This window comes from Rhincodon typus, chromosome 8, assembly GCF_021869965.1.
Source record: "Rhincodon typus isolate 14 chromosome 8, sRhiTyp1.1, whole genome shotgun sequence".
Taxonomy (NCBI): domain Eukaryota; kingdom Metazoa; phylum Chordata; class Chondrichthyes; order Orectolobiformes; family Rhincodontidae; genus Rhincodon; species Rhincodon typus.
In genome coordinates this window covers 11,766,875-11,791,874 of record NC_063339.1, presented here as the reverse complement: position 1 = coordinate 11,791,874, position 25,000 = coordinate 11,766,875, and the positions used below count along the sequence as shown (strand labels likewise).

The 25,000-nt window shown below is 43.8% G+C and overlaps 3 protein-coding genes across 10 annotated transcripts in view; 2 read left to right on the top strand and 1 right to left on the bottom strand.

Moving 5' to 3' along the window:
* Positions 1–23,070, bottom strand: part of LOC109920787 (exportin-1-like) — a 62,063-nt gene extending 38,993 nt beyond the window's left edge. The window contains exons 1-2 of the mRNA XM_048599978.1: positions 23,041–23,070; positions 22,786–22,812 (exon numbers count right to left, since the gene is read on the bottom strand). Coding sequence (XP_048455935.1) covers positions 22,786–22,812; positions 23,041–23,070 — 57 coding nt within the window. The remainder of the gene's footprint in view (positions 1–22,785; positions 22,813–23,040) is intronic.
* The window catches only part of LOC109911155 (poly(A) polymerase type 3), a 328,417-nt gene that overhangs the window by 50,749 nt on the left and 252,668 nt on the right, over positions 1–25,000 (top strand). The gene's annotated exons all lie outside the window — the stretch shown is intronic.
* sptlc2a (serine palmitoyltransferase, long chain base subunit 2a) overlaps positions 23,181–25,000 on the top strand; it is a 152,422-nt gene continuing 150,602 nt past the window's right edge. The window contains exon 1 of one of the 3 annotated variants that reach the window (XM_048599812.1): positions 23,181–23,665. In XM_048599812.1, coding sequence (XP_048455769.1) covers positions 23,531–23,665 — 135 coding nt within the window. In that variant the 5' untranslated portion in view covers positions 23,181–23,530. The remainder of the gene's footprint in view (positions 23,666–25,000) is intronic. The other 2 variants (XM_048599810.1, XM_048599811.1) reach the window with 2 other exon arrangements.

Genomic DNA, 25,000 nt, shown 5'->3' with positions numbered 1-25,000 from the left:
TGTCTTTTCTTAGTTTGTCTTGCAGCAAGCATTACATTCTCACCCTCAATGGCTTCAGACATGGTGCTGAAGAACTGGAGCACTGCCAATTTTATACTGTCGCTTTCAGTGGGTGGAAGGAGGCATTACGGGTCAGTCATCCTAAACTTGGTGCTGGGCATATAGAATCTCTACAGTGAAAGAAGGCCATTCGACCCATTGAGTCCACACTAACCCTCCAAAGAGCATTCCACGTGGATCCCTCCACCTCCCAATCCCTATAACCCTGCATTGCCCATGGCTAATCCACCTGACCTACACATCCCTGGACACTATGGGGCAATTCAGCATGGCTAATCCACCTAAACCGCACACCTTTGGACTGTGGGAGGAAACCAGAGCACCCAGAGGAAACCCACACAGACACAGGGAGAACTTGCAAACTCCACACAGACAGTTGCCTGAGAGCGGAATTGAACCCATGTGCCTGCCACTGTGAGGCAGTAGCACCAACCACAGTGCGACCATGCCACAATATTGTTAGTTTTGAGTGACTTAAACTACAGGGGAAGAATCAGCATGGATTCAATAGGGAAAGTCATATTTGAAAAAATGGAACTAATTTTTTGAAGAGATATAAAGGACTTGACACAGATGGCTTGTTTGATGTTGTCTGAGATTTTAGTGAGGCTTTTGACAAGGTTCCATATGGCAGTCTAATCAGTAAATTAAAACATCACAGCATCCAAGGGTAAGTGCCAAGTTGAATCTAAAATTGCCTCAGAAGCAGGAAGCAAATGGTAATTCAAACATACAAATTAGGAGTGGGAATAGGCTACTTTGTCCCTCAGGCCTGCTCTATTTTTCAATATCATTATGGCTGATCTGATGATTCCATATTTCAGCATAGCCCGAATACCTTTTCACCCCCTTGTTTAATCAAAATCTATCTACCTGCTTCAAAAATATTCAAAGTCTCTGTTTCTACCACCTTCTGAGGAAGAGAATCCCGAAGACTCAAAATCCTTTGAGAGGAAAAAAAATCTGCTCATCTCCATCTTAAGTGATGGGGTAAATAACTTATTTTTAGACACTGACCACCAGTTCTAGATTCTCCCACAACAGGAAACATCCTTTCCACATCTACACTGTCAAACGCTCTCAGGATCTTACGCATTTCAATCAAGTTCTCTCTTACTCTTCTACAGTCACCAATCTGTGACTGGTAGATTGTTTCCATATGGGTTCTGCAGGGTTGAGTTCTGGTCCCTTGCTTTTGGCAACATGTGTCAATGATTTAGACTTAAATGTGGGGGATTCTTTGATTAATCAGAGAAGTTCCTTTGTTGTGTATTTTCTAGCTTTTGTTTCCTAAACCTTCCATGGTTGCTTACTAACTTTCTGTGTTTTATTTGCAGCTTTGCTGTTCTTCCTTCTGAATCCACATTCAGGCTCCCAATACCTTGTCAAGCTTGTTTATATCCTTACCAGCATCGCTAGCAAGCCACCCTTCCTTGATATTGGTCTTACTTAGCCTAGTTTGCGTACAACCCATCTGTTTTGTACAAGTCCCATCTTCTCCAAAACTGGTCCCAAAAGCTAAGGAATTTAATATCCTCTTTACTGCACCATCTCTCCAGCTATATAGTTAGCTGCAGTACCCTCCTATCTCTGTACTCACTCGTACAATGACTGAGATAGGAGAATGTGCTGTCTTTCTCTAATCCTACTCCTCCACAGGTCACAAGACATATTAAATTGTTTAAATCAGTACCTGAGTTTTTATTTTGGTTGATAAAGCAAACATATGTTTTGCCTGTATAAGGTTTAGAATAAAATGATACATCAATTATAATTCTTTAATAAGCACAATTATTGATTTATTGTAATACAAAAAATTTCAATGAAGACGTAAAACTGCTTAACACACTTATTTTGCAATTTTACCCCTCTAAATAACCCAAAACACACAAACACCAAGTAACAGAGAAAAAAATGGATTTCTCTCTCCAGGGACGCAAAAGCACTTTTAGCCAATAAGTCTTAGCTCTTGAAGGAAAAAGGGATAAGATGTGAGATTTTGAGGTGACTACCAGTCTGATGTTCCGGTATATTTGGGTCGGTGTCATCAAACATGCAGAGGTTTATAAATTCATAGGGTGAATAGCAAAGGTCTTTTCCCTAGGTTGGGGGAGTTCAAAACTCGAGGGCATATTTTTAAGGTGAGAGGAGAAAGATTTAAAAGGGACCTGAGGGCAACTTTTTCACACAGAGGGTGGTTCGAATGTGAAATGAACTGCCAGAGGAAGTGGTAGATGCAGGTACAGTTACAACATTTAAAAGACATTTGGATACATGAACAGGAAAGGTTTAGAGGGATAAAGGCCGAATTCAAGCAAATGGGCCTAGTTTATTTTGGGAAACGAGGTCAGCATGGACTGGTTGGACCAAAAGGTCTGTATGATTCTATGTCTCTACAATTGTCTCTGGGATTTTGCTAGATGTAGTTTGCTCAGGAAACACACTATTGAGAACTCTCCCAGTAGCTCTTCAAGAGGACAATCAGGTTTCACAACAAAGTTGCTTCAGAAACAGGAGACACAAGCTGAGTAGCCTGTTCCTTGCGCCGGAGCAGAGAGTGAGTTCCAGGGAGCGAGGCCCAGCGAAGCCTAGCCAAGCCCAGACCCTGGCCTGGGATAGCCGCAGCAGCAGCGACAGATTGAGGGGAGTGAGGAGGAGGCTCACGGCCATTTATGTGCTGGACCTGAAGGGTAAGGTGAGGAGTATGCATGGGTGGGGTATTACGCAGCATCCCCCTTACCCCATGGTGGAAGGGTCAAGGTGGACACATTACCACACCCCCACATCAGGGCGGGCATGTTACACCCCTTATGGGTCATGGTGGGCACATCACCCTTCCTCTGGGTGAGGGTAGGCATGTTACCCCCGGACTCTGTGTTAGGGTGGGCAAAGTGGCCTGACAGGGAGGGATGTTACCTCTGGGGTGGAGATAGGCATTACCCCAATGGATTGAGGGGGACAATGGATTGAGGTTGTAATGGTAGAAAGTGATGCATTATCTGTGCCCAATGACTCTGTTCTACTACCCTGTTAACAGCAGGACACATGTGGAGCGACCATTTGGAAAATATAACCCCTAACTTACTGAGACAGAAATCAGATGTGAATTCACAGGCATTCACTGCCCCTGAGTGTGGTAGATGCTGGGACACTAAAGAAATTTAACAAGGAGAGAGGCAGATTTTTAGTTAGTAATGGGTTAAATGATTATGGGGAGTGGGCAGGAAAGTGGAGTTGAGGCTGAGATGAGATCAGCCATCATCATATTAAATGACCTCAGAGACTGAAGGAGCTGAATTGCCTACCCTCAGTGCTAATGAGACATCTTGTTGTAAAACCAAAACTCCTCAACGATTCTGAACCTCTTCTGAAAAGAATGATTAGGACTGACATGAGTAGAAATGGTCACTTTCAAGTGGATCAGATGGGCCGACGAATGGCAGATAGAGTTTAATTTAGATAAACGTGAGGTGTTATATTTTGGTAAGGCAAATCAGGACTGGACTTGTATACTTAATGGTAGGCTCCTGGAAATTGTTGTGGAACAGAGACCTTGGGGTGCAGGTTCATAGTTCCTTGAAAGTGGAGTTGCATGTAGACAGAGTAGTGAAGTAAGCATTTGGTATGCTGGCCTTTGTTGGCCAGTGCATTGAGTGTAGGAGTGTTGCGGCTGTACAGGACATTGGTTAGGCCATTTAGAGACATACAGTCTTACAGTATGGAAACAGACTCTTCGGTTTTGGAATACTGCATTCAATTCTCGTCTCCCTGCTATAGGAAAGATGTTGTTAAACTTGAAAGGGTTCAGAAAAGATTTACAAAGATGTTGCCAGGGTTTGAGCTATAGGGAGAGACTGAATAGGCTGGGACTATTTTCCCTGGAGCGTCGGAGGCTGAGGGGTGATCTTATGGAGGTTCATTAAATCATGAGGGGCATAGATAGGGTGAATAGTCAAGGTCTCTTTCACCAGGGTAGGGGAGTCCAAAACTAGAGGGCATAGGTTTAAGGTGAGAGGGGAAAGACCTAAAGGGGCCTAAGGGGCAACTTTTTCACATAGAGGGTGGTGTGTGTATGGAATGTGCTGCCAGAGGAAGTGGTGTAGGCTGGCACAATTACAACATTTAAAAGGCAACTGGATGGGTATCTGAATAGGACGGTGTTAGAGGGATAAGGGGCAAATGCTGGCAAACGTGACTCGATTAATTTAGGACAGCTGGCCAGCATGGAAGGGTCTGTTTCCGCGCTGTACATGTCTATGACTCCCAACTGAAAATCCAAATACAAAGTTTGAAAAACACTGATCAAACAGAACAGTCATAAAAGTCAATCATCAAAACAGTCAAGTATTTTCCATGAAGTGAGTTCAAGCAAGTATCTCCAAACTTTTGGTTTCCAAGAAATGCATTGTTAAAAATAAAAATTCTTTTCACTGAACTTTTGATAAAAATTAAGGTATCTTATAGAATAGAATTATAGAATCATATCTTCATAATCCCTTAAATTCAAAACCACAAAAAATAGTAAAAAACATGAAGCCATTGTGACACTAGCATGTGGCACCACTAGTAATCCAAAAGTAACATTTAGGCCTTGAAATCTGTGATTAAGATGGACTTCAAATTTGGTTTTAAGATGTACATTAGGAGGTGATTGAAGCTAGATATGATTGTGGGGGAATGCATGAACAAACTAGACACGTTATCACTGCATATTATTACAGCACAGCCTTCAGAGAGTTTCAATGTTATCTTCATGCACAGGGGTATACACCAGCAGGTGGCAATGGATTACCATTTCTCACTCAGTGGCTTCGACTGAAAAGTGCTGGAAACCCTTCATCAACAAGGAGCTAGAACAAAAAAGTCAATGCTTCACATTAACCTTTTGGTTATGTGGTCACATTCCTGGAACCCTAACAAATATCATGCAAGACTGAGTCTGATCAAAGCAAATTAAGAATTGGAATTCAGTTCTTTTTAAAAAAAAGTGGAAAAACATGTCAATAAATTGTTCATGAAGCTGCCAGAGCTTCATAGAACTAAAAGCTAACAGATGCATTAATATTCCATGGCAAAAGAAAACTGGCCATTCTTCCCTGCTCTGGCTTATGTACTTACAGTGTTGGATCTGAGAAAGAATATGCATTTATGCACTTACAGCCTCGGGATTTACTAAAGTCAATACAGTCAAAGAAATATTTTGGAAGCTGCCCTTTAAAGTCACCATTGGCATTGGCTAAATGGGCAGTAAATATTGGCAGGGCCTAAATCCTGAAAAAGAAAATAAGTCTCAATTTTCTCTTCTGGTTTCAGATTTTCAGCAGCGTTTCTTCTGTGTTTTATTCCTCCCTCCAGTTGTGTAAGGGACCATCTGAGTCACCGCTGCCTTTTAATAGAGAAACTAACTAGGCGCCAGACCAGTTCCCATTGCTCAATGTGGCTAGTCATCAGGGTTTTGTCTGACTTGTCTCCCCTCTGTGTCTAATGGAGGCAGACAACACACAGCTCAGAAGCCAGTTCTCCCACTCAATGTTAATCCGGTATCCACCACCCCACACAACTACAGTCTTATCCAGACAGAGCTGCTCCGGCCTGGCCCTCAAACTTGAGGGAAATTTGTTTTGAATCTACAAGGGGTAGAAATCTGTTTGAGAATTTACTCCTCATTTTCCACAAGAACACAGAGTGGCTGTACGAGACATTAGTTAGACTATTTTTGGAATACTGCGTTCAATTCTGGTCTCCCTGCTATAGGAAAGATGTTGTGAAACTTGAAAGGGTTCAGAAATTATTTATGAAAATGTTGCCGGGATTGGAGGATTTCAGCTGTAGGGAGAGGCAGAATAGGCTGGGGCTATTTTCCCTGGAGCATTGGAGGATGAGAGGTGACCTTATAGAGGTTTATAAATCCAAAACTAGAGGTCATTGGTTTAAGGTGAGAGGGTAAAGATTTTAAAGGGACCTAAGGGGCAGCTTTTTCATGCAGAGAGTGGTGCTTATATGGAATAAACTGCCAGAGGAAGTGGTAGAGGCTGGTACAATTAAAGCATGAGGGGCATGAATAGGATAAATGGACAAGGGTAGGGGAATCCAAAACTAGAGGGCATAAGTTTAAGGTGAGTGGGAAAAGATTTAAAAAAGACCTAAGGGGCAATGTTTTCATGCAGAGGGTGGTGCGTGTATGGAATGAACTGCCAGAGGAAGTGGTAGAGGCTGGTACAATTACAGCATTCAGAAGGCATCTGGATAGGTACATGAATAGGAAAGGGTTTAGAGGGATATGGGCCAAATGGGACTAATTTAGGACATCTGGTTTGTATGGACGAGTTGGACTGAAGGGACTTTTTCTGTGCTGTACATCTCTATGACTCTATGTCTCTAAGTCATTCAACCCCTCTAGCCTAGTCCAGTTTTCAATAAGGTCATGGCTGAGCTGATATTGTGGCCTTAACTCCACTTACTTGCCTTCTCTCTATTACCCTTAAGTCACTTTCCAATCAAAAATCTACTTAGCATAGCCTTGAATATGCTCAATGACTCAGCTCCACTGTTCTTTAGGGAGGACAATTCCATAAACAAATGATCCTTTGAAAAAAATGTATTTTCCTTATCTCAGTCTCATATGGGAGATCCCTAATTTTTAAACTGTTATGGATTCCCCCACGAGTGGAAATTTCTTCTCAGCATCCACCTGCCCAAGCCCCCTGAGAAGCTTATATATTTCATGTGGTTGGGATGATATTGGTGCACTGCATTGTTGCTTTTGTCAATTCAGCTGTGTACATGCACACAAATAGTCACATGCTTTGCATTATATCACTTTTCCGATCTTCTCTGTTAGTGTCTCAATGGAACACAATATGATTTCAATGTTTAGCTTTACTCTCTCAGCACCAGTCAATTAAAAGCAAAGTATTGTGGATGCTGGAGATCTGAAAAAAAGACAGAAGGTGTAGCTTCCGATGCCACTGAAAATGAAATTTGATTTCAATAGACATCTGGAATTAAAAGCTAGCCTCCAAACTGAAGTTAGGGAAAAAAAGAGAAAAGAACAAAAGGCAGAATATGAAAAATAATATAGGTACAATAAATGCTGGGAACTGTTGCAGTTATAAGAAGTCAAATTAAGACACATGTTAAATCTTCCTATTGAGTGGAATGAGCTATGTTCTCCGGGCTTTAGAAGACTATGAGCTGATCACATTGAAATGTATACATTCCTCAAGGGCTTCCTTTTATATGGTTATGGCTATGAAAGGATTAATCTATAAGCTAAGATGAAACTGACTATTGTGAAATAATAACACAGTCACCTTGTGAAGCATCAGGCAGTTTGGGCAGACAACAGGTGGATGCAGTCTCCTGATGCAGTCTCCTGATGCCTTAGAGTTGATACAATCTGTATGTAGTTAGTAAAATGTAATAGACTACGAAGACAAGCGCCTCTGCTCTGAGACTTATTTGTGGTTCATCCTCCAACACAGACTACTAAAAAAACCCTAGTCTAGTTTTCGAAGGAAGATTGGTAACTGCACTCTGCCCCAAACCAAGCTACCAGAGATTGTTATGTATGTTATGTATGTTATGTATTTAACAGCTACTCAATCTAAAGTGAAAACAACTTATAGCAGAGGTCACATCACTAGGGCAAGTCACAAGTGTACATTGTCCTTACAAATGCATCTATTCAAATATTTTCCTTCTCAAAAAAAAAATTCACACTTGCAGTTACAATTACCTGTTCTATAAAGAAAATTGTCACAAATGTTCAAAAGCAATTTTGTCATTCCAGTCACTCCTACTTCTGTCTGTCACTATGCGCACTTTCATTCATAATCCCTAAAGAGCTCGTGGCATGTGTGCAGTGTTTGTCTGGTATCTTCTCATTCTTGGACTGACTTTCCTTGTTGTTCCTGTGGCGAGTGCTGTTGCCTAGTAACTATTGTTTAATTCTAATGAAAGCTGTTTTGTGTTCTGTGCCCATCATCAGCAGGGATCCTGCAGAGAGCTTCAAAGTCTGATGACAAATTGGGCAAGAACTGCACTAAGTGGTTCAGGGACTCAACAAATTGCTGCACCACTGGCAGAGTCATGACTGTAAAACACTACAGATCTCTCTGGCACCGGTTACCATTTTATAATGGCTTCAGCTGAACTCGACTTCACTCAAACAAGAACAGAAATTACAAGAGAAATTCAGCTGGTCTGGCAACATCTGTGAGGGAAAACAGAGTTAACCTTTTTGAGTTCAGTGACCCTCCTTCAGCTGACTCTCTTAAAGAATACTGTCCAGGTGCATAACAGCCTCGTATGGCATCTGCTCTGCCCAGGACTGTCAGAAACTACAGAATTTGGTGTGCACAGCCCAGACCAACCTTCCAACCATGGACTCCAGTTACTTGGCTTGCTGCCGCGGAAAGCCTGCCAACATCATCAAAGACCTGACGCACGCCAGTAATGATCTCCTACAACCTCTTCCATCAGGCAGAAGATACAGAAGCCTGAAAACACACACAAGCAGGTTCACAAACAGCTTCTTGCTGGCCATTATCAGACTGATGAATGGACTCTCTAGCCTCAAATAAGCCTGATCTTGCTGACATTGATCTCGCCTAGTGCACACACTGTGCAATGTAACCTGTATGCCTCCGTCTAAGTCTTTTTGATCTGTACATCCTTTGCTTACTATGATCTGCCTGTACCACTCGTAAACAAAGCTTTTCACTGTATTTCGGTTCACATGACAATAAATCAATCAAACAATCAATAAAGCTCTAAGAATACACATAATTTCAGCTGCACGGTTTCGTCACATTGGATAAATACTGCCATATTTTGGGCAATGTCATTTCATTGAATTTCATGGAGGGTTTCTCTCTGCAAGGTACAATGAGCAATTGTACAACCTCATGCAATTGTCCCAAATTTGCTTCATTAACTCAGCACCACGCTCCAATGGCGCCCCCTCATCCATGCTAGCCCGATTCTCTCACTCACTGTAACCAAAAGTACATATCACTGCCCAGATGTCCCACATGTACCAACATCCCTGGCACCTGTCCCATAGTTAAAACACATTGTGCAACTGATAAGCATTGGCTTTTTATCCTATATGGTTTCACACATTCTTCCCAGGCGTGGTAGATAAAGGCAAATTGCACCTTGCCTTGTTGACAGGGACCTTGGTCAGAGCAGTCCCCACTGCACATAGAAATGCACAGCATTGCAGAAACAATATGAATGACCTTTTTCGCTCTGCTAGGGTAACTGCTAACATCTCTCTGCCACCTCACACTCACTCGATCTTTGCTACTGCACACACCTTCCACCAAGGCTCATGCTCTATCATTCTCACTGCTGTATGCAACATATGCCCTCAGTTGTTCTCACCCATCTGATCTGTCCAAATTAATAATCCCGCATGCCCTCTGGGCTTGCCAAGAGTTCTGCACCAGCCGCTCCTCTCCACAATGTCACCCCTTCCGTCGCCGTTGACAGGAAGAAGATGAAGCTAAAGAAAATGAAAGAAGATGAAAAGGGTAAGGAAAGAAGTGAGAAAGCGGCTACCTGGGGCGGACAGGCCCAGGAGCCCAAATGCTGCTTACCTTGTCAATGCCACCATGTTGTCTGAGAACCGTGTGACCCACCTTCAAATTGCTCAGTCCCTCCCTTTCTCTCATTTCAGGAGAAAACTTCCCACAACAGCACTGAAAGGCTCAGGATGTGTGGTGTGATGCCCAACATTTGACTCTCCACCCTCACTCCGTACAAGGAGAGGATCTTGGTATTGGCGTTGCAGAAACCACCATGTCCTGGCAACTATGTAAAACACATTGTTTCGTGCTGTCCTTCTCTCAGAGAATCATACAGTACAAGAGAGTCCCTTCAGCCCATCAAGTCTGAACCAACAAAATCTGCCCTACACTAGATCCACTTTCCAGCACTTGGCCTAATAGTCTTGAATGCAACGGCATTTCAAGTGCTCATCCAAGTACTTTTCAAAGTTTGTGAGGTTTCCTGCCTCAACTATATTCCAGACCCCCAGCATCCTCTGGATGAAAAATGTTTCCCCTCTAAACCTCCTGCCTTTCAGCTTAAAATTATGTCCCCTTTTATTGACCCTTCAACTATGGGGAATGGCTGGTTTCTATCCAGTCTGTCTATGCCCCTCGTAATATCATACACTTCAATACCCCTTCAGCCTTCTCTGCTCTAAAAAAAAACAACCTGAGCTTATCCAGAGTTAACACAGTGTGGAGCTGGAGGAACACAGCAGGCCAGGCAGCATCAGAGGAGCAGGAAAGTTGACGCTTTGGCTGGGGACCCTTCTTCAGAAACTTTTCCTGCTGCTTTGATGCTGCCTGGCCACCTGTGTTCCTCCAGCTCCACACTGTGTTATCTCTGACTCCAGCATCTGCAGTTCTTGCCATCTCTGAGGTTCATTATTGCACTGTCCCCTCATGGAAGCTCAGGTACTTCTTACTATCAACAAGTCCTCCACTTCCTCATGACCCCTTTACCTCCCATATTCTATCATATCCCCTCTTACATATTGAGTTGCCTCTCTTCAGCATTCTGCCGCTGATCCTCATGATTAAATTCCCCAACCTCCTTCCCACAGCCTCTTCATAATCCCCTTTGACCATTAGTGGACAGACCCACCAAAACTGTTTGTGGCCATCCCTTTGTGTTCCAGCGAAGCTCGGTTTCAAGCTGGAAGAACAACACCTCATCTTCCATCTAGGTACCTTACAGCCCTCAGGATTCAACATTGAGTTTAACAATTTCAGAGTGCGAACCTCTATGTTTATTACCCACCTCCTTCATCCCAGGCACTGTTTTGTATGGGTCTCTCCCAGCACATAAAACCCATTTTCAATTATTCACAGTTCCCATGATCAACTATTCAGCATTTTCTTCTTCACAAGCTTACTATGAGCAATCTCTTTGTCTGCTTCTCTCTCTCTCCTTCCTCCCAGGCACCTCCTCCATCTATAGGTCTCACTCCTTCATCCCCACCACGTCATCAGCATAAATATCCCAATTTCCCAGCTGCTTTCAGTTCTGATGAAGGGTTATTGGACTCGAAACGTTAACTCTGTTTCTCTTCCCTACAGATGCTGCCAGACCTGCTGAGTTTCTCCAGCATTCTCTATTTCTGTTTCAGATTTCCAGCATCCGCAGTTTTTTGTTTTATCACAGCAGAGTTCACATATCTATGGGAAGTTAGTCACGTTCCATGCTCTTTGCAAATGCTCTCTCCAAACAAAGGGAAAGGCAGAGACACAGATAGGATGACAGAGGTGGAAGAAGGACAGAGAAAGATAGATTGAGAGAGAAAGGCAGTGATAGAGTGAGAGAAAGAGAAAGAAAGACAGAAAAACAAAGATAAAAAATGTGTGATATTTTACTGGCCCTGATTTTAGATTAGCAGGCGGGGGCCAGTAAATTCCTGGAGAACTACTTTGGGAAGGTTTCCTGATGCATTCCAGGTCTCCACTGCTAGGGTGCCACAAAAAAGGAGGTGTCTCATTGCATCTTCAGCTGTGGTACCTATATCAGTGGGGACAGCTTTTGGCCCTCTGATTGGACTAGCAGTGTGGACAGCCTTAAATGGATGAATGGTCAGCAGAAAGCCTGTTAATTAGCCACTGCCAGAATTAGAATTTGAATTGGTATTAGATTTTATCATCACATGCACTTAACTTTAAAACTGTATAAAAACTTACCTCGTGCAGCAAGCGGCCCTCTTGTTTTCAGCGGCAGCAGCGCGAGCCAGAGTGCCGACAGGAAGGTAAGGCGGGTTTTGTTTCTCCCTGTATAAAAAAAACTTACCTCGTGCAGCAAGCGGCCCTCTTGTTTTCAGCGGCGGGTGTGTGGAGGGAACCCGAGCCAGGAAGAAACTGATAAATTCGGGCATTGGCTAAAACCGAAACACTACATGTATAGTGTCTCCCACCCGTCCTCCTCCTCTAACCAAAAAAGACTGTGTGGAGGTTCGGTAAGGTAAGGCTTTTTTTTTTCATTCTTCTTCTGGAAATCTAGAGTAGAGGGAATGGAAGCTAGGGCAGTTGCATGCTCCTCTTGCAGGATGTGGGAAGTAAGGGTCACTGCTGGTGTCCCCTCTGACTTCACCTGCGAGAAGTGCACCCAACTCCAGCTCCTCAAAAACCGTGTTTAGGGAACTGGAGCTGGAGCTGGATGAACTCCGGATCATTTGGGAGGCTGAGGGGGTGATAGAGAGGAGTTACAGGGAGGTGGTCACACCCAAGGTACAGGAAAAAGGTAGCTGGGCGACTGTCAGGAAGGGGAAAGGGAATAGGCAGACAGTGCAGGGATCCCCTGTGGCCATTCCCCTCAATAATAAGTATACTGCTTTGGATACTGTTGAGGGGGACGACCTACCAGGGGAAGGCCATAGCGGACAGGTCTCTGGCACTGAGCCTGACCCTGTGGCAAAGAAGGGAAGGGGGGAGAATAGGAGAGCAATTGTAGTGGGGGATTCAATAGTAAGAGGCACAGACAGGAGGTTCTGTGGACGCGAACGAGATTAAAGGATGGTATGTTTCCTCCCGGGTGCCAGGGTCCATGATGTCTCAGATTGTGTCTTCAAGATCCTTAAGGGGGAGGCTGAGCAACCAGCAGTCATAGTACACATTGGTACCAATGACATTGGTAGAAAAAGGACTGAGAATGTGAAAACGAGTACAGGGAATTAGGTTGGAAGCTGAAGTCCAGGACAAGCAGGGTAGTTACCTCTGGATTACTAGCAGTGCCACGTGATAATGAGGTAAGAAATAGGGAGAGAGTGCAGCTAAACACGTGGCTACAGGGCTGGTGTAGGAGGGACGGCTTCCATTCTGTGGATAATTGGAGCACATTCTGGGGAAGGCGGGACCTGTACAGTAAGGACCGGTTGCACCTGAACCGGAAGGGCACAAATATCCTGGGAGGGAGGTTTGCTAGAGCTGTACGGGATGGTTTAAACTAGATTGGCAGGGGGTGGGGAACCGGATTTATAATTCAGAGGATGAGGTATTCAGCCTTCCAACAGAGAGTGAGGTGGTTTATAAAGAAATGCGGTCGATGGAGCGTAATTGCAGACACCGAGATGGTTTGAGGTGTGTATACTTCAATGCTACAAATATCAGAAATAAAGCGGATGAACTTAGAGCATGGGTCGGTACTTGGAACTACGATGTTGTGGCCATTACAGAAACTTGAGTAACTCTGAGAGGAATGGTTGTTGGAAGTTCCGGGATTCAGATGCTTTAAAAGAAATAGGGAGGGTGGAAAAAGAGGTGGGGGAGTGGCATTACTAGTCAGGGCGAGTATAGCAGCTACTGAAAGGCAGTTCGAGAATGATATGTCTACAGAGTCGGTTTGGGTTGAGGTCAGGAACAAGAAAGGAGCAGTCACTTTGTTGGGGGTTTTTTACAGACCCCCAAATAGTTGCAGAGAAGTAGAGGAGCAGATTGGGAGGCAGATACGAAAGGTGCAGCAGTCACAGGGTTGTAGTCATGGGTGACTTCAACTTTCCAAATATTGATTGGAAACATTTTAGTTGTCATCGTTTAGATGGAGCAGATTTTGTCCAGTGCGTTCAGGAAGGATTCCTGACACAGTATGTAGATAGACCAACACAAGGAGAGGCCACTTTGGATTTGGTGCTTGGCAACGAACCGGGCCAAGTGTTAGACATGTTGGTAGGAGAGCATTTTGGCAGTAGCAATCATAACTCTGTTTCTTTCACGATAGTCATGTATAAGGATAGGTAAGGCAGGGTAAAGTTTACAACTGGGGGAAGGGTAATTACAATTCAGTTAGGCAAGAACTGGGTTACATAAATTGGGAACAGATGCTGTCAGGGAAGAGCACCACGGAAATGTGGAGATTGTTTAAGGAATGCATACTGCATGTGCTCGATATGTTTGTCCCTAGCAGGCAGAGAAGATGCGGTCGAGTGAGGGAGCCTTGGTTCTCGAGAGAAGTCGAACGACTGGTTAAGAGGAAGAAGGAGGCTTATGTAAGGTTTAGGAAAAGAGGAACGGAAAAGGCTGTAGAGGGATACAAGTTAGCCAGGAAGGAGCTGAAGAAAGGGCTTAGGAGAGCTATAAGGGGGCATGAGAAAACCTTGGCGGACAGGATCAAGGAAAACTCCAAGGCTTTTTACACATATGTGTAGAACAAGAGAATGACCAGAGAAAGGGTAGGGCCGATCAAGGATTGTAAAGGGAATTTGTGCACAGAGCCTAAACAGATAGGAGAGGTCCTTAATGAATACTTTTCTTCAGTATTCACACCTGAGAGGGACCTAGTTGTAGAGGAGGACGTTGTGAAACAGGCAGGTAGGCTAGAGGAGGTTGATGTTAGTAAAGAAGATGTGCTAGGAGTTCTGAGGAAGTTGAAGATAGATAAGTCCCCCGGGCCTGATTAGATTTATCCAAGGATTCTATGGGAAGCGAGGGACGAGATCGCAGGGCCTTTGGCAATGATCTTTTCGTCCTCACTGACCACAGGTATAGTGCTGGAAGATTGGAAAGAGGCAAACGTCATTCCCTTGTTCAAAAAAGGGAACAGGGATAACCCCGGAAATTACAGGCCAGTTAGTCTTACGTCATTGGTGGGCAAATTATTGGAAAGGGCTCTGAGAGACAGGGTTTATGATCACTTGGAAAGGCACAGTTTGATTCGTGATAGTCAGCATGGATTTGTGAGGGGTAGATCATGCCTCACAAACCTTATTGAATTCTTTGAAGAGGTGACCAAACACGTGGACGAAGGTGGAGCAGTGGATGTGGTATACATGGATTTAAGTAAGGCGTTTAATAAGGTTCCCCATGGTAGGCTCATGCAGAAGGTAAGGAGGCATGGGATAGGGGGTAATGTGGCAGATTGGATTCAGAATTGGCTGACCCTTAGAAGACAAAGGGTGGTAGTGGATGGAAAATATTCAACATGGTGCTCAGTTACGAGTGGTGTACCACAAGGATCTGTTCTGGGTCCTCTTCTATTTGTGATTTTTGTAAATGATTTGGATGAAGGAGTGGAAGGGTGGATTAGCAAGTTCGCGGATGATACAAAGGTGGGTCAAGTTGTGGACAGTGCGGAGGGCTGTTCTAGGTTACAAAGGGACATTGATAGAATGCAGAGCTGGGCTGAGAAGTGGCAGATGGAGTTTAACCCTGAAAAGTGTGAGGCGATTCATTTTGGAAGGACAAACTTGAAAGCAGAATACAGGGTTAATGGAAAGATTCTTGGCAGTGTGGAGGAGCACAGGGATCTTGGGGTTTATGTTCACAGTTCCCTGAGAGCTGCCACCCAGGTGGATAGAGTTGTTAAGAAGGCTATGGTGTGTTAACTTTCATTAATAGGGGGATTGAGTTCAAGAGCCGTGAAGTTATGCTCCAGCTATACAAATGCCTGGTTCGGCCACATCTGGAGTATTATGTCCAGTTCTGGTCACCTCATTACAGGAAAGATGTGGAAGCGTTGGAAAAGGTGCAGAGGAGATTTACCAGGATGTTGCCTGGAATGGAGGGAAGATCTTACGAGGAAAGGTTGAGAGAGCTTGGGCTTTTCTCTTTAGAATGACGAAGGATGAGAGGTGACTTGATAGAGGTGTACAAAATGATCAGAGTTATAGATAGAGTAGACAGCCAGAGACTTTTTCCTAGGGGGGAGGTAGCTTTTATGAGGGGACATAGTTTTAAAGTGAAAGGAGGTAGATATCAGGGAGACGTCAGAGGTAGGTTCTTTACTCAGAGAGTGGTAGGGGCGTGGAATACATTGCCGGAGAGGGTAGTGGAGTTGGCCTCATTAGGGTCATTTAAGCGGCTATTAGATAGGCATATGGATGATAGTATAAGGTAGCAGTGGAGGTTAGGGTAAAAGTTCGGCACAACACTGTGGGCCGAAGAGCCTGTACTGTGCTGTACTGTTCTATGTTCTATGTAGTATAGGAATACATGATACAGTGAAAAGTGTATAAAGTTGCCATTCGCCGGCACCATCCTGGTGACAAAATCAGAATTAAAGAAAACAACAGAAATAAAAGAAAGCCAAAAGGTAAGAAAAACATTCAGATCTTAGTCTAAGTCTTATTTTCATAAGCGTGTTTGGAACCATCGAAGCAGGCATTCAGACCTTGATATGGCCTGGAGTTAGGCCCAGGCCTGGAGACTCGGTCAGCCTGCGAGTTTCACATCAATCGCCAGGAGGTAACATGTTCTTGCTGCTGCTGACGCGCACCTCTGATCACTGGAGGAGCTTTGCTGCTGCCAGCCCCAGATGCCGGGAGGAGCCGTGTCATGGTCCCACTAGCCACTGCACGCACTCAGAAGCTGCATATGGTCCTGACCTTGTGAGAACCAGTAAGAAATAGAGCACAGTAGAATGGAGAAAGACAGAGACAGGGAAAAGAACAGACAGAGTGACAGAGGCAGACCAAGCTAGATGATCAAACACGAGTGGGTGAGGTGTGTAAGATATTGAGAGAGACAGAGAGGAAGAAATAGAGATAAGAGAGGTGCAGAGAGAGAGAGGGTAGGTGGTGGAGACAGACAGATAGACTACAGCATAAAAAGCAAGAGAGAGAATGGACAAAATATTTGGTGTGAAGTGAGTCCCAGAAGAAGTGTTATTTTGAAGAAATTAGACTCGTGAAGCTGGTCCAAGTTATGGCAACATTTGACAATTGGTTTTTAGAATGATTAATCCCGACGTTGAAATGCCCTCACTTATTTCTAATAAAAACTGTGTTAAAAATGTATTCTGGTTTTTGGAAATATATTTTGACATTTAATTATCGTGAAGGATATGCAGCTCCCACTGAGAAAAGGCTTCTTGCAGATTTAAATCAATTGAACAAACATAATTGAGCCCACAGAGATTCTAGGTTTGTAGAAATCTATTGAATTTATTTCATTTATTTACAGATGTGATGCATAGCAATTATAGCTCTCCTTTTCACGAATTTAACAATAAATTTTGCTTCGGCCAACATGTTCTGTAAATTGGATGGTGCAGTGTATTATGACGAAGTCTGATTAGTTAATAATCATATGAATGATCAGAGACAGGGGATGCTAAAGCAGCACTGGACACCTCCATTCACAATCTCCGGCCATAAATTGTAAGAGGCCCAGATTGTTCAGGCCTCTGCATATCAGGAAGAAAAAGGGTATCTTTTGGAAAGATCAGAGGCTTAAGTTTCAAATCACAGTTTCACAAGCATAGAATTATAGAATCTGTATAGTGTGGAAGCAGCCCATTCGGCCCATTGAGTTCACATTGACCATCCAAAGAGCATCCACCCAGATCCACCCCATCTCTGTAACCCTGCATTTCCCATGGCTAATCCACCCAGTCTTCACCTTCTTAGATACTATGGGCAATCCAACTATGCTGCACATCTTTGGACTGTGGGAAGAAACCAGAGCACCCAGAATACGCCTGGGCAGACACAGTCGTCTGCTAACCACTGAGCCACCATATCGCCCCTACCACATATCAATCTGAAACTTGAAAGTCTCCAAGTGTTGTAGCATCCCCAGTTCTTTTGGGGAGTGAGTCATGATTTCTAGCAGCTTTCATAGGAAGAAGTAATGCTGAATTTCAATCCTAAATGGTCAAACTCTAATTTTCTGATTCTGCCCCCTTGCTTTGGATTTCTCCATCAGAGATAATAGCTTCTGTGTATTTACCCTTTTGAATCCTTAATAATATGAGCATCTTGTTTAGGTTTTCCTCAAACCTTTCACATCCAAGGCAAAACAAGGCAGGTTTATGCAACTTGTCCTCTTAATTAAACCCTTCATATCCTGATATCAACTGAAAAATCAATTCTTCTTTCAAGACCAAGAAACTTTTCCTGAGATCTAGTGCCTGAAGCTGAACACAGGAGTCCAAATTCATTTTCTCTTCAGGTTTTTATCCAATATCCTTTTGTAAGTTACTGATAAATTCGTTTTTTTTACAGCACTTTCAGGAAGAGAATTTAATTTAAAAACTATTTTCTCATGTCACCTCTATTGTTTTGCCAACTCACATTAAATCCATGTTCTCTAATTGGCAACCATTCAGCTCCTGCAACAGATTCTGATATTGACCCTATGAAAACCATTTATGGTTTGGAATTCATCTCTCAAGTCTCTTCTTAACCTTTCCTGCTCCTAAGGAAAAGAGCCACAGCTTCTCCAGTCTATCAATATAATTTTTGAAGTAGCTCATCTCCGATTCCATTGTAACAAAGTCTTCTACACCATCTCCAGGGCCATCACCAGGGCCTTCCTAACATGGTGGCTAGAAGTACAAAACTCCAGGTGAAGCCTATAATGTTTTATAAGTATTTAGCAACACTTCCAAAATTCGCAAACGGCTGTTTTAGAACACACTTTCTTTTAAACTATTTTTTTAAACATCCTTTTACTCTTGGCTTATCTATTCTCATTTTTTATTTATTCTTGTGATGACAGCATCACTGGCTAGGCCAACATTCAAAGCCTAACCATAATTGCCCAAAGGGCAGTTAAGAGTCAACCACATTGCTATGGGTCTAGAGTCACATGTAGGCCAGACCAGGTGAGGATGGCACTTTCCCCGAACAATCAGACGGGTTTTTCCAACAATCAACTATGGTTTCGTGGTCATTAGACTCTTAAATCCAGATGCTTACTTAAGTCAAATTCTAACATCTGCCATGGCAGAATTTGAACCCAGGTCCCCAGACCATTACCTGGATTTCTGGATAAATAGTCCAGGATTAATATCATTAGGCCATCACCTCCCACTCACCTGTTATTTTCCCCTTTTTGAGATTTCCTCATTACATTTTAGCTTGGGTCTCTACTAAGAGCCTTATATTTCTAATTCTTCTGTTGCACCTCATTGTTTATGTCTTATGTCACCCAGAGATTTCCAGAACCTGCTTCTGGAATGTGTCTATCCTATACTTAAATCATTGTCACTTTGAAAATCTGCCATATTATAATTTTTGATTAAAATCCTCCAATTCAGTACCATTAGATTTCACTTTTCCTTGTCCTTTTCCTACATATTTCTAAATCTGCAATAGGGTTAGGGTTAGGTGATGTAGGTCCGCGAGAGCAATCAATGATTTCCCCTGAAAACATACTCCGCTCATCCTGTTTCTTTCCCAGAGCTAATCCAGCTGTTTCCTTCCATCAGTTGTAATAAAGTCTCAGCAGCCTGAAATTTTGGGTAGAATTTTACTGAGACTTAGGTAGTCTCACCTGTTGGCTGGTGAGAGTTTTGCGTTACCTCTGTATTGGATGGCCCACCTACCCTCAAGAAAAAGGCAGTGTCAAGGCCATGGCGAACTGTCCCCTGGAAACAAGACCCAGGGGCAGATGTCTTGCCTAGTGAGGCCAATCAGAAGTCGTGTTGGGCTGTGCAAGGGAGGACAAGGATAATACATTTTCAACTGATCTTCCAAAAGATTGCTGAATCCAGACTATGATTCAAAACTCTCCCGTGGGGCTGTGAACTAGCTGAAAATTGCGGACTGCAATTATGAGATGATTACACTTCACAATAATCTCAGCCTGGTTGGGAGTCCAGAGTACCGTCTTGCTAAACGATATATCAGCACACACTCCTTTGTCACCATCCAGCTACTACCCTGCTTCACCAAAACCTCCACAACCTATGAAGTCAGGAGAGTGATGGAATGTTCATTTTCTGGATGGGTGCATTTAACAATACTTGAGACATTCAACAAAATCCAGGAGAAAGCAAGTAATTATGATCAGCACTGCTCTTCTCACTTAAAAAAAAGTTAATTCCCCTTTCCTTACTCACTCGTAGGGTGTGGGTATCACTGCCTGGAACAGCAATTATTGCACATCCCTAACTGTTTTGGAGAAACTGACTGTGAACTGCCTCCTTGATCTCCTGAAGCATGTGAGGTGTTGGGTCACCTGCAGTGCTGTTAGGAAGAGAGTTCCAGGACATTGACCAGTGACAGTGAAAGAAATGCATTACAGTTTAAGCCAGGATGGTATATAAGTTTGAGGAGATAGTGTTTCCATCTGCTACCCTTGTCCTTTCAGGTGGTGAAGAGACTGAAAGTTGAAGGTGGCGAATGGGCGGTGTCTGTCAGTCAAGCAAAATGCTTTGTCCTGGATCGTGTCAAGCTTCTTGAGTGTTGTTGAAGCTATACTCATCTAGGCAACAAATGGAGAGTATCCCATCACTGTCCTGAGTATTCTTGCTGTTGTAGCCACGGTATTTATATGGCTGGTTCGGTTCAGTCTCTGGCCAATCATTCAACATCTCCAAAATCAACATGTGGAGTAATTATTCACCAGCAAATGAACTGGATTAGCCATGTAGATTCAGCAACTACAAGGGCAGAGGTCAGAAGCAAAGAATCCTGCAACACATAATTTACCTCCTGACACCCCAAAGCCTGTCAATCATCTACAAGGCACAAGTCAGGAGTGTGATCGAACACACCATACTTGCCTGGATAGTGCAGCTCAAACAACACTAGAAGCTCAACTCCTCTGGTTGGTTTCATACCTGGAGCATAGGAAGATGGTTGTGGTTGTTGGAAGTCAATTGTCTCAGCTCCAGGTCATCTCTGCAAGAGCTCCTCAGGGTAATGTGCTAGGCAGCTGCTTCATCAATGACCTTCCCTCCATCATCAGGTCAGAAATAGGGATGTTTGCCAATGATTACACGATGTTCAGCACCATTCACGACTTGTCAGATACTGAAGCAGTCCATGTTCAAATACAACAAAATCTGGACAATATCAAGGATTGGGCTGACAAGTGACAAATAACATTCGTGCCACACAAATGCCAGGCAATGGCCATCTTCAATAAGAGACAATCTAACCACTGCCCCTTGACATTCAATAGTGGGATTACCATTGACCAGAAACTCAACTGGACTCACCACATAAATATAGTGGCTACAAGAGGGGAATGGGTCTGGTTTCCATCCAGGAACAAACCAGCCACTTGATTGGCATCACACCCACAATCATCCACTCCCTCCACCACCGACACTCAGTAGCAGCAGCAGCATGTACTATGCACAAGATGCACTGCAGAAATTCACTGAAAATCCTTAGACAGCACCTTCTAAACACATGACCATTTTCATCTAGAAGGCAGGGGCATCAAATATATGGCACCACATGCCAGATCCCCCCCAAACCACTCACCATGGAAATTTATTGCCACGCCTTCAGTGTTGTAAGAGTCAAAATCCTGGAATTCCCTCCCTACTGGCAATATGGGTCTACCTACAACACATGGACTGCAGCAGTTCAAGAAGGGAGCTCACCACCACGTTCTCAAGGCCCAGCCAGCAATGCCCACGTCCCATCAGGCAATAAAAAAATCACAAGAGATTGAAGAAAGCTTCACCAACACTTTCACAAATGCAAATTTAGAGCAGGCAATAAATTTCAGTCATACCAGTAACACCCATATACCAAGAATAAATTTTAATTTTTCCTGCCTGATGAAAAATTGAGCAGTAGACAGTCCAGATTAAATCTTGCTAGATTAACTCCTGGAGTGAGTATTAAATAAACAGCAAGATTATATGGCCAACAGCTAATCACGGATTACAGTGTGAAGGAAGAATGTGCACCACCCAATTTTTATCATTCGTCATGTACTTATCATAACGTACCTGCAATATTTTGCCGGATACAAATATTTTGCAAGAACCCTGATAATGTTCAGAGATAACAGAAATTTCCAGTTACTTTGAACTTTGCTAATGGATTCCAAACTTGGAAAAGGAAATCCCTAAAAGTATTTGGCAAAATCACTGGAGACAATCCTGTAGACTTGCAAATATTCGGCTTAAATCCAGGAGACTGTAGTTTATGAATCGAACTGCCAAAGGATGTTATTTACATTATTCAGTGAGCGGGAAGTCTCAAAGAAAAAAAATTCCGGGAGAAACTGAAAGAGAGACTTTGTGGTGTTTCTAAACACACTGTTGTAATGTAGGAAGAAGCAATTAAGTCTTTTACTGATAATGCAATTTTTGCATGTATGTTTTATTGGAGGCGTTTACTCCGATCGAGGGCTACACATCAACTTGGTTTTCCATTAATAAAATTAGGAATGTTATAGAAAAGTTGAGGCAGTTCAGGCAAAAATAGAAAATGAGAAAGAAAGGCACTCAGAAAGCAACAGGAAACGAAACACACTGAGAAGGAGGACTGGGAAAACCTGCAGCAGTTTCAATATCCGGAACAAAATGTTTCCTACGTGCAAGAGCGTGGCAAAACGAAGGATATCCCCCTCTTAAATAAAAAAAGGAACTGCGGATGCTGGAGATCTGAAGAAAAAACAGAAATTGCTGCGGAAACTCAGCAAGTCTGTCAGAGAAAACAAGAGTTGACATTTTTTAACAGATACCGAGAGACGAGCTGAGTTACTCCAACAATTTCTGTTTTTGTTTGATATTGCCCTAAACGAGATATTTTCTGTTACCTTACCGTTACAAACGTCAAAGGCTTGGAAATCTGAAAACAACAGAGTGAAAAGTAATGCCCAGGCAGCATTAAGTATTTAAGTTTTGAAGAAGAGTCACTGGACCAGAAACATTAACTCTCTCCACAGAATGCTGCTGGACCTGCTGAGTTTCTCCAACAATTTCTGTTTTTGTTTGATATTCGCCTCTGGCATTCTTTGGATCAACTTTTTCAACGGTATATTTTCTGGATCTTACCGTTATAAACGGTAGAAACTGGGGGACCTGAGATAACAAAAGGAGAAAAGAAAATGATACAAAACGAAGAAAAGCTGATGCTAAAGATCTGAAACAATTGCTGGAGAAACTGCAGTTTTGACAGCATCTGTGGACAGAAAGCAATGTTAACTGTTCGAGTTCAGTTGCCCTTCTTCAGAACAAAAGAGTAATGCCCAGGCATTTAAAATACTTGCCAAACATTGTCTATTTGGCTGAAACTCAATGACTACAAACCTGAGTTGCACAGGGGTTACTCGAGTTCATGGGCACGGAAGGGATAGGGCAGGGCCGATCAGGTGGCCCCGCCCACGTAACGTCACCATGATTGGATCACGTGACACGGACAGCCGGCCGCCGATTGGCGGAGGCTGGGACGTGACGTGTTTCCGGTGTTTGTCGGTCACACCTTCGTTCGGTTACGAGCCCGCTAGCTGTTTGGGGTTGTCTGTGTTTCCACCGCGAAAGGCTGAGGGTGACCGGACGGTGAGAAGGGGGAAGTGAAGAAACAGGGGAGATAATCGGCGAGAAGCGTAACGGCAGGAGGGAAGGCCGAGAGGAGAGAAGCGGACTAAAGCTACGGTCGAAGGAAAGCGGACCGCGGAGGGGCAACAGGAGGAGGAGCAGGAAGAAGGCGGACCGAGTAGGGGCAGCGATTATTAGCGGACCGTGTCGGGTGAAGGCTGGGAGCCTGCGAACACCGGCGGCAACCGGGAGGCAGGCAGCAATGGAGAGCAAACTGGCGCCCAATGGGGACATCTACAGCACCGTCAATGGTCTCATGGAGAAGGCGCACTCGGAGAGCAAGGTGACGGCTCGGAAGAACGGCTTCGTGAAACCCGCTTTCGCCCAGAACGGGAAGGTAAGGCAAAGCACTGTGCCCAGCGGTTGGGGGGTGTGGGGGATGGGAATGGGTTGCCCCACTAACGTGAGCAGGTGTAGTTGAAGGTAGGAGGGAGATGCTCTGTGTTGGGTATGTTGTTGAATGGTATGGTGAAGAGGCTTGGGGTTGAAATAGTATTTTGGGAGCTATTGTCCCAGATTTGGGTGCAAATATGTTTTTCAACCTCATTCTCCTGTATTCTACCTGTAACCTTTGATCTGTTTACTCCCTTTACTTATCAGAGCCTATCTATCTCTATCTTAAACATATTCAATGACTGGCCCCCACAGCCCTCTGTGGTAGTGATTTCTACAGAATCACCACCCTCTGGCTGAAGAAATTCCTCCTTGTCAGTTCTAAAGCTTCGTCCCTTCATTCTGAAGCTGTGCCCTCGAGTCCTAGTCTCTCCAATGGCAACATCTTCTCCACATCCACTCTATCCAGGTCTGTCAGTATTCTGTAAGTTTCAATGAGATGCCCCTCATCCGTCGAAACTCCATTGAGTATAGGCCCAGACTCATCAACTGCTCCTCATATGACAGACCCTTCATTCCCAGAACCATTCTTTTAAACTCGTTCTGAACCCCCTACAAGGCTTGCACATCTGTCCTTAAATATGTGTCCAAAACTCCTCTCTCTTCCAAATGCTGCCTGACTAGAACCTTGTATAGGCTCAGCAGTACATCCCTGCACTTGTGTTCTAGCTCTCTTGAAATAAATGTTAACGTTGCATAGAACATAGAACATTACAGTGCAGTACAGGCCCTTTGGCCCTTGATGTTGTGCCGACCTGTGAAACCAATCTGAAGCCCATCTAACCTAAACTATTCCATTATCATCCATATGTTTATCCAATGACCATTTAAATGCCCTTAAAGTGGGCGAGTCTACTACTTTTGCAGGCAGGGCATTCCGCGCCCTTACTACTCTGAGTAAAGAACCTACCTCTGACATCTGTCCTATATCTATCACCCCTCAATTTAAAGCTATGTCCCCTCGTGCTAGCCACCACCATCCGAGGAAAAAGGCTCCCACTGTCCACCCTATCTAATTCTCTGATCATCTTGTATGTCTCTATTAAGTCACCTCTTAATCATCTTCTCTCTAACGAAAACAGCCTCAAGTCCCTCAGCCTTTCCTCATAAGACCTTCCCTCCATACCAGGCAACATCCTGGTAAATATCCTCTGCACGCTTTCCAATGCTTCCACATCCTTCCTATAATGCGGCAACCAGAACTGTACGCAATACTCCAAGTGCGGCCGCACCAGAGGTTTGTACAACTGCAACATGACCTCATGGCTCCAAAACTCAA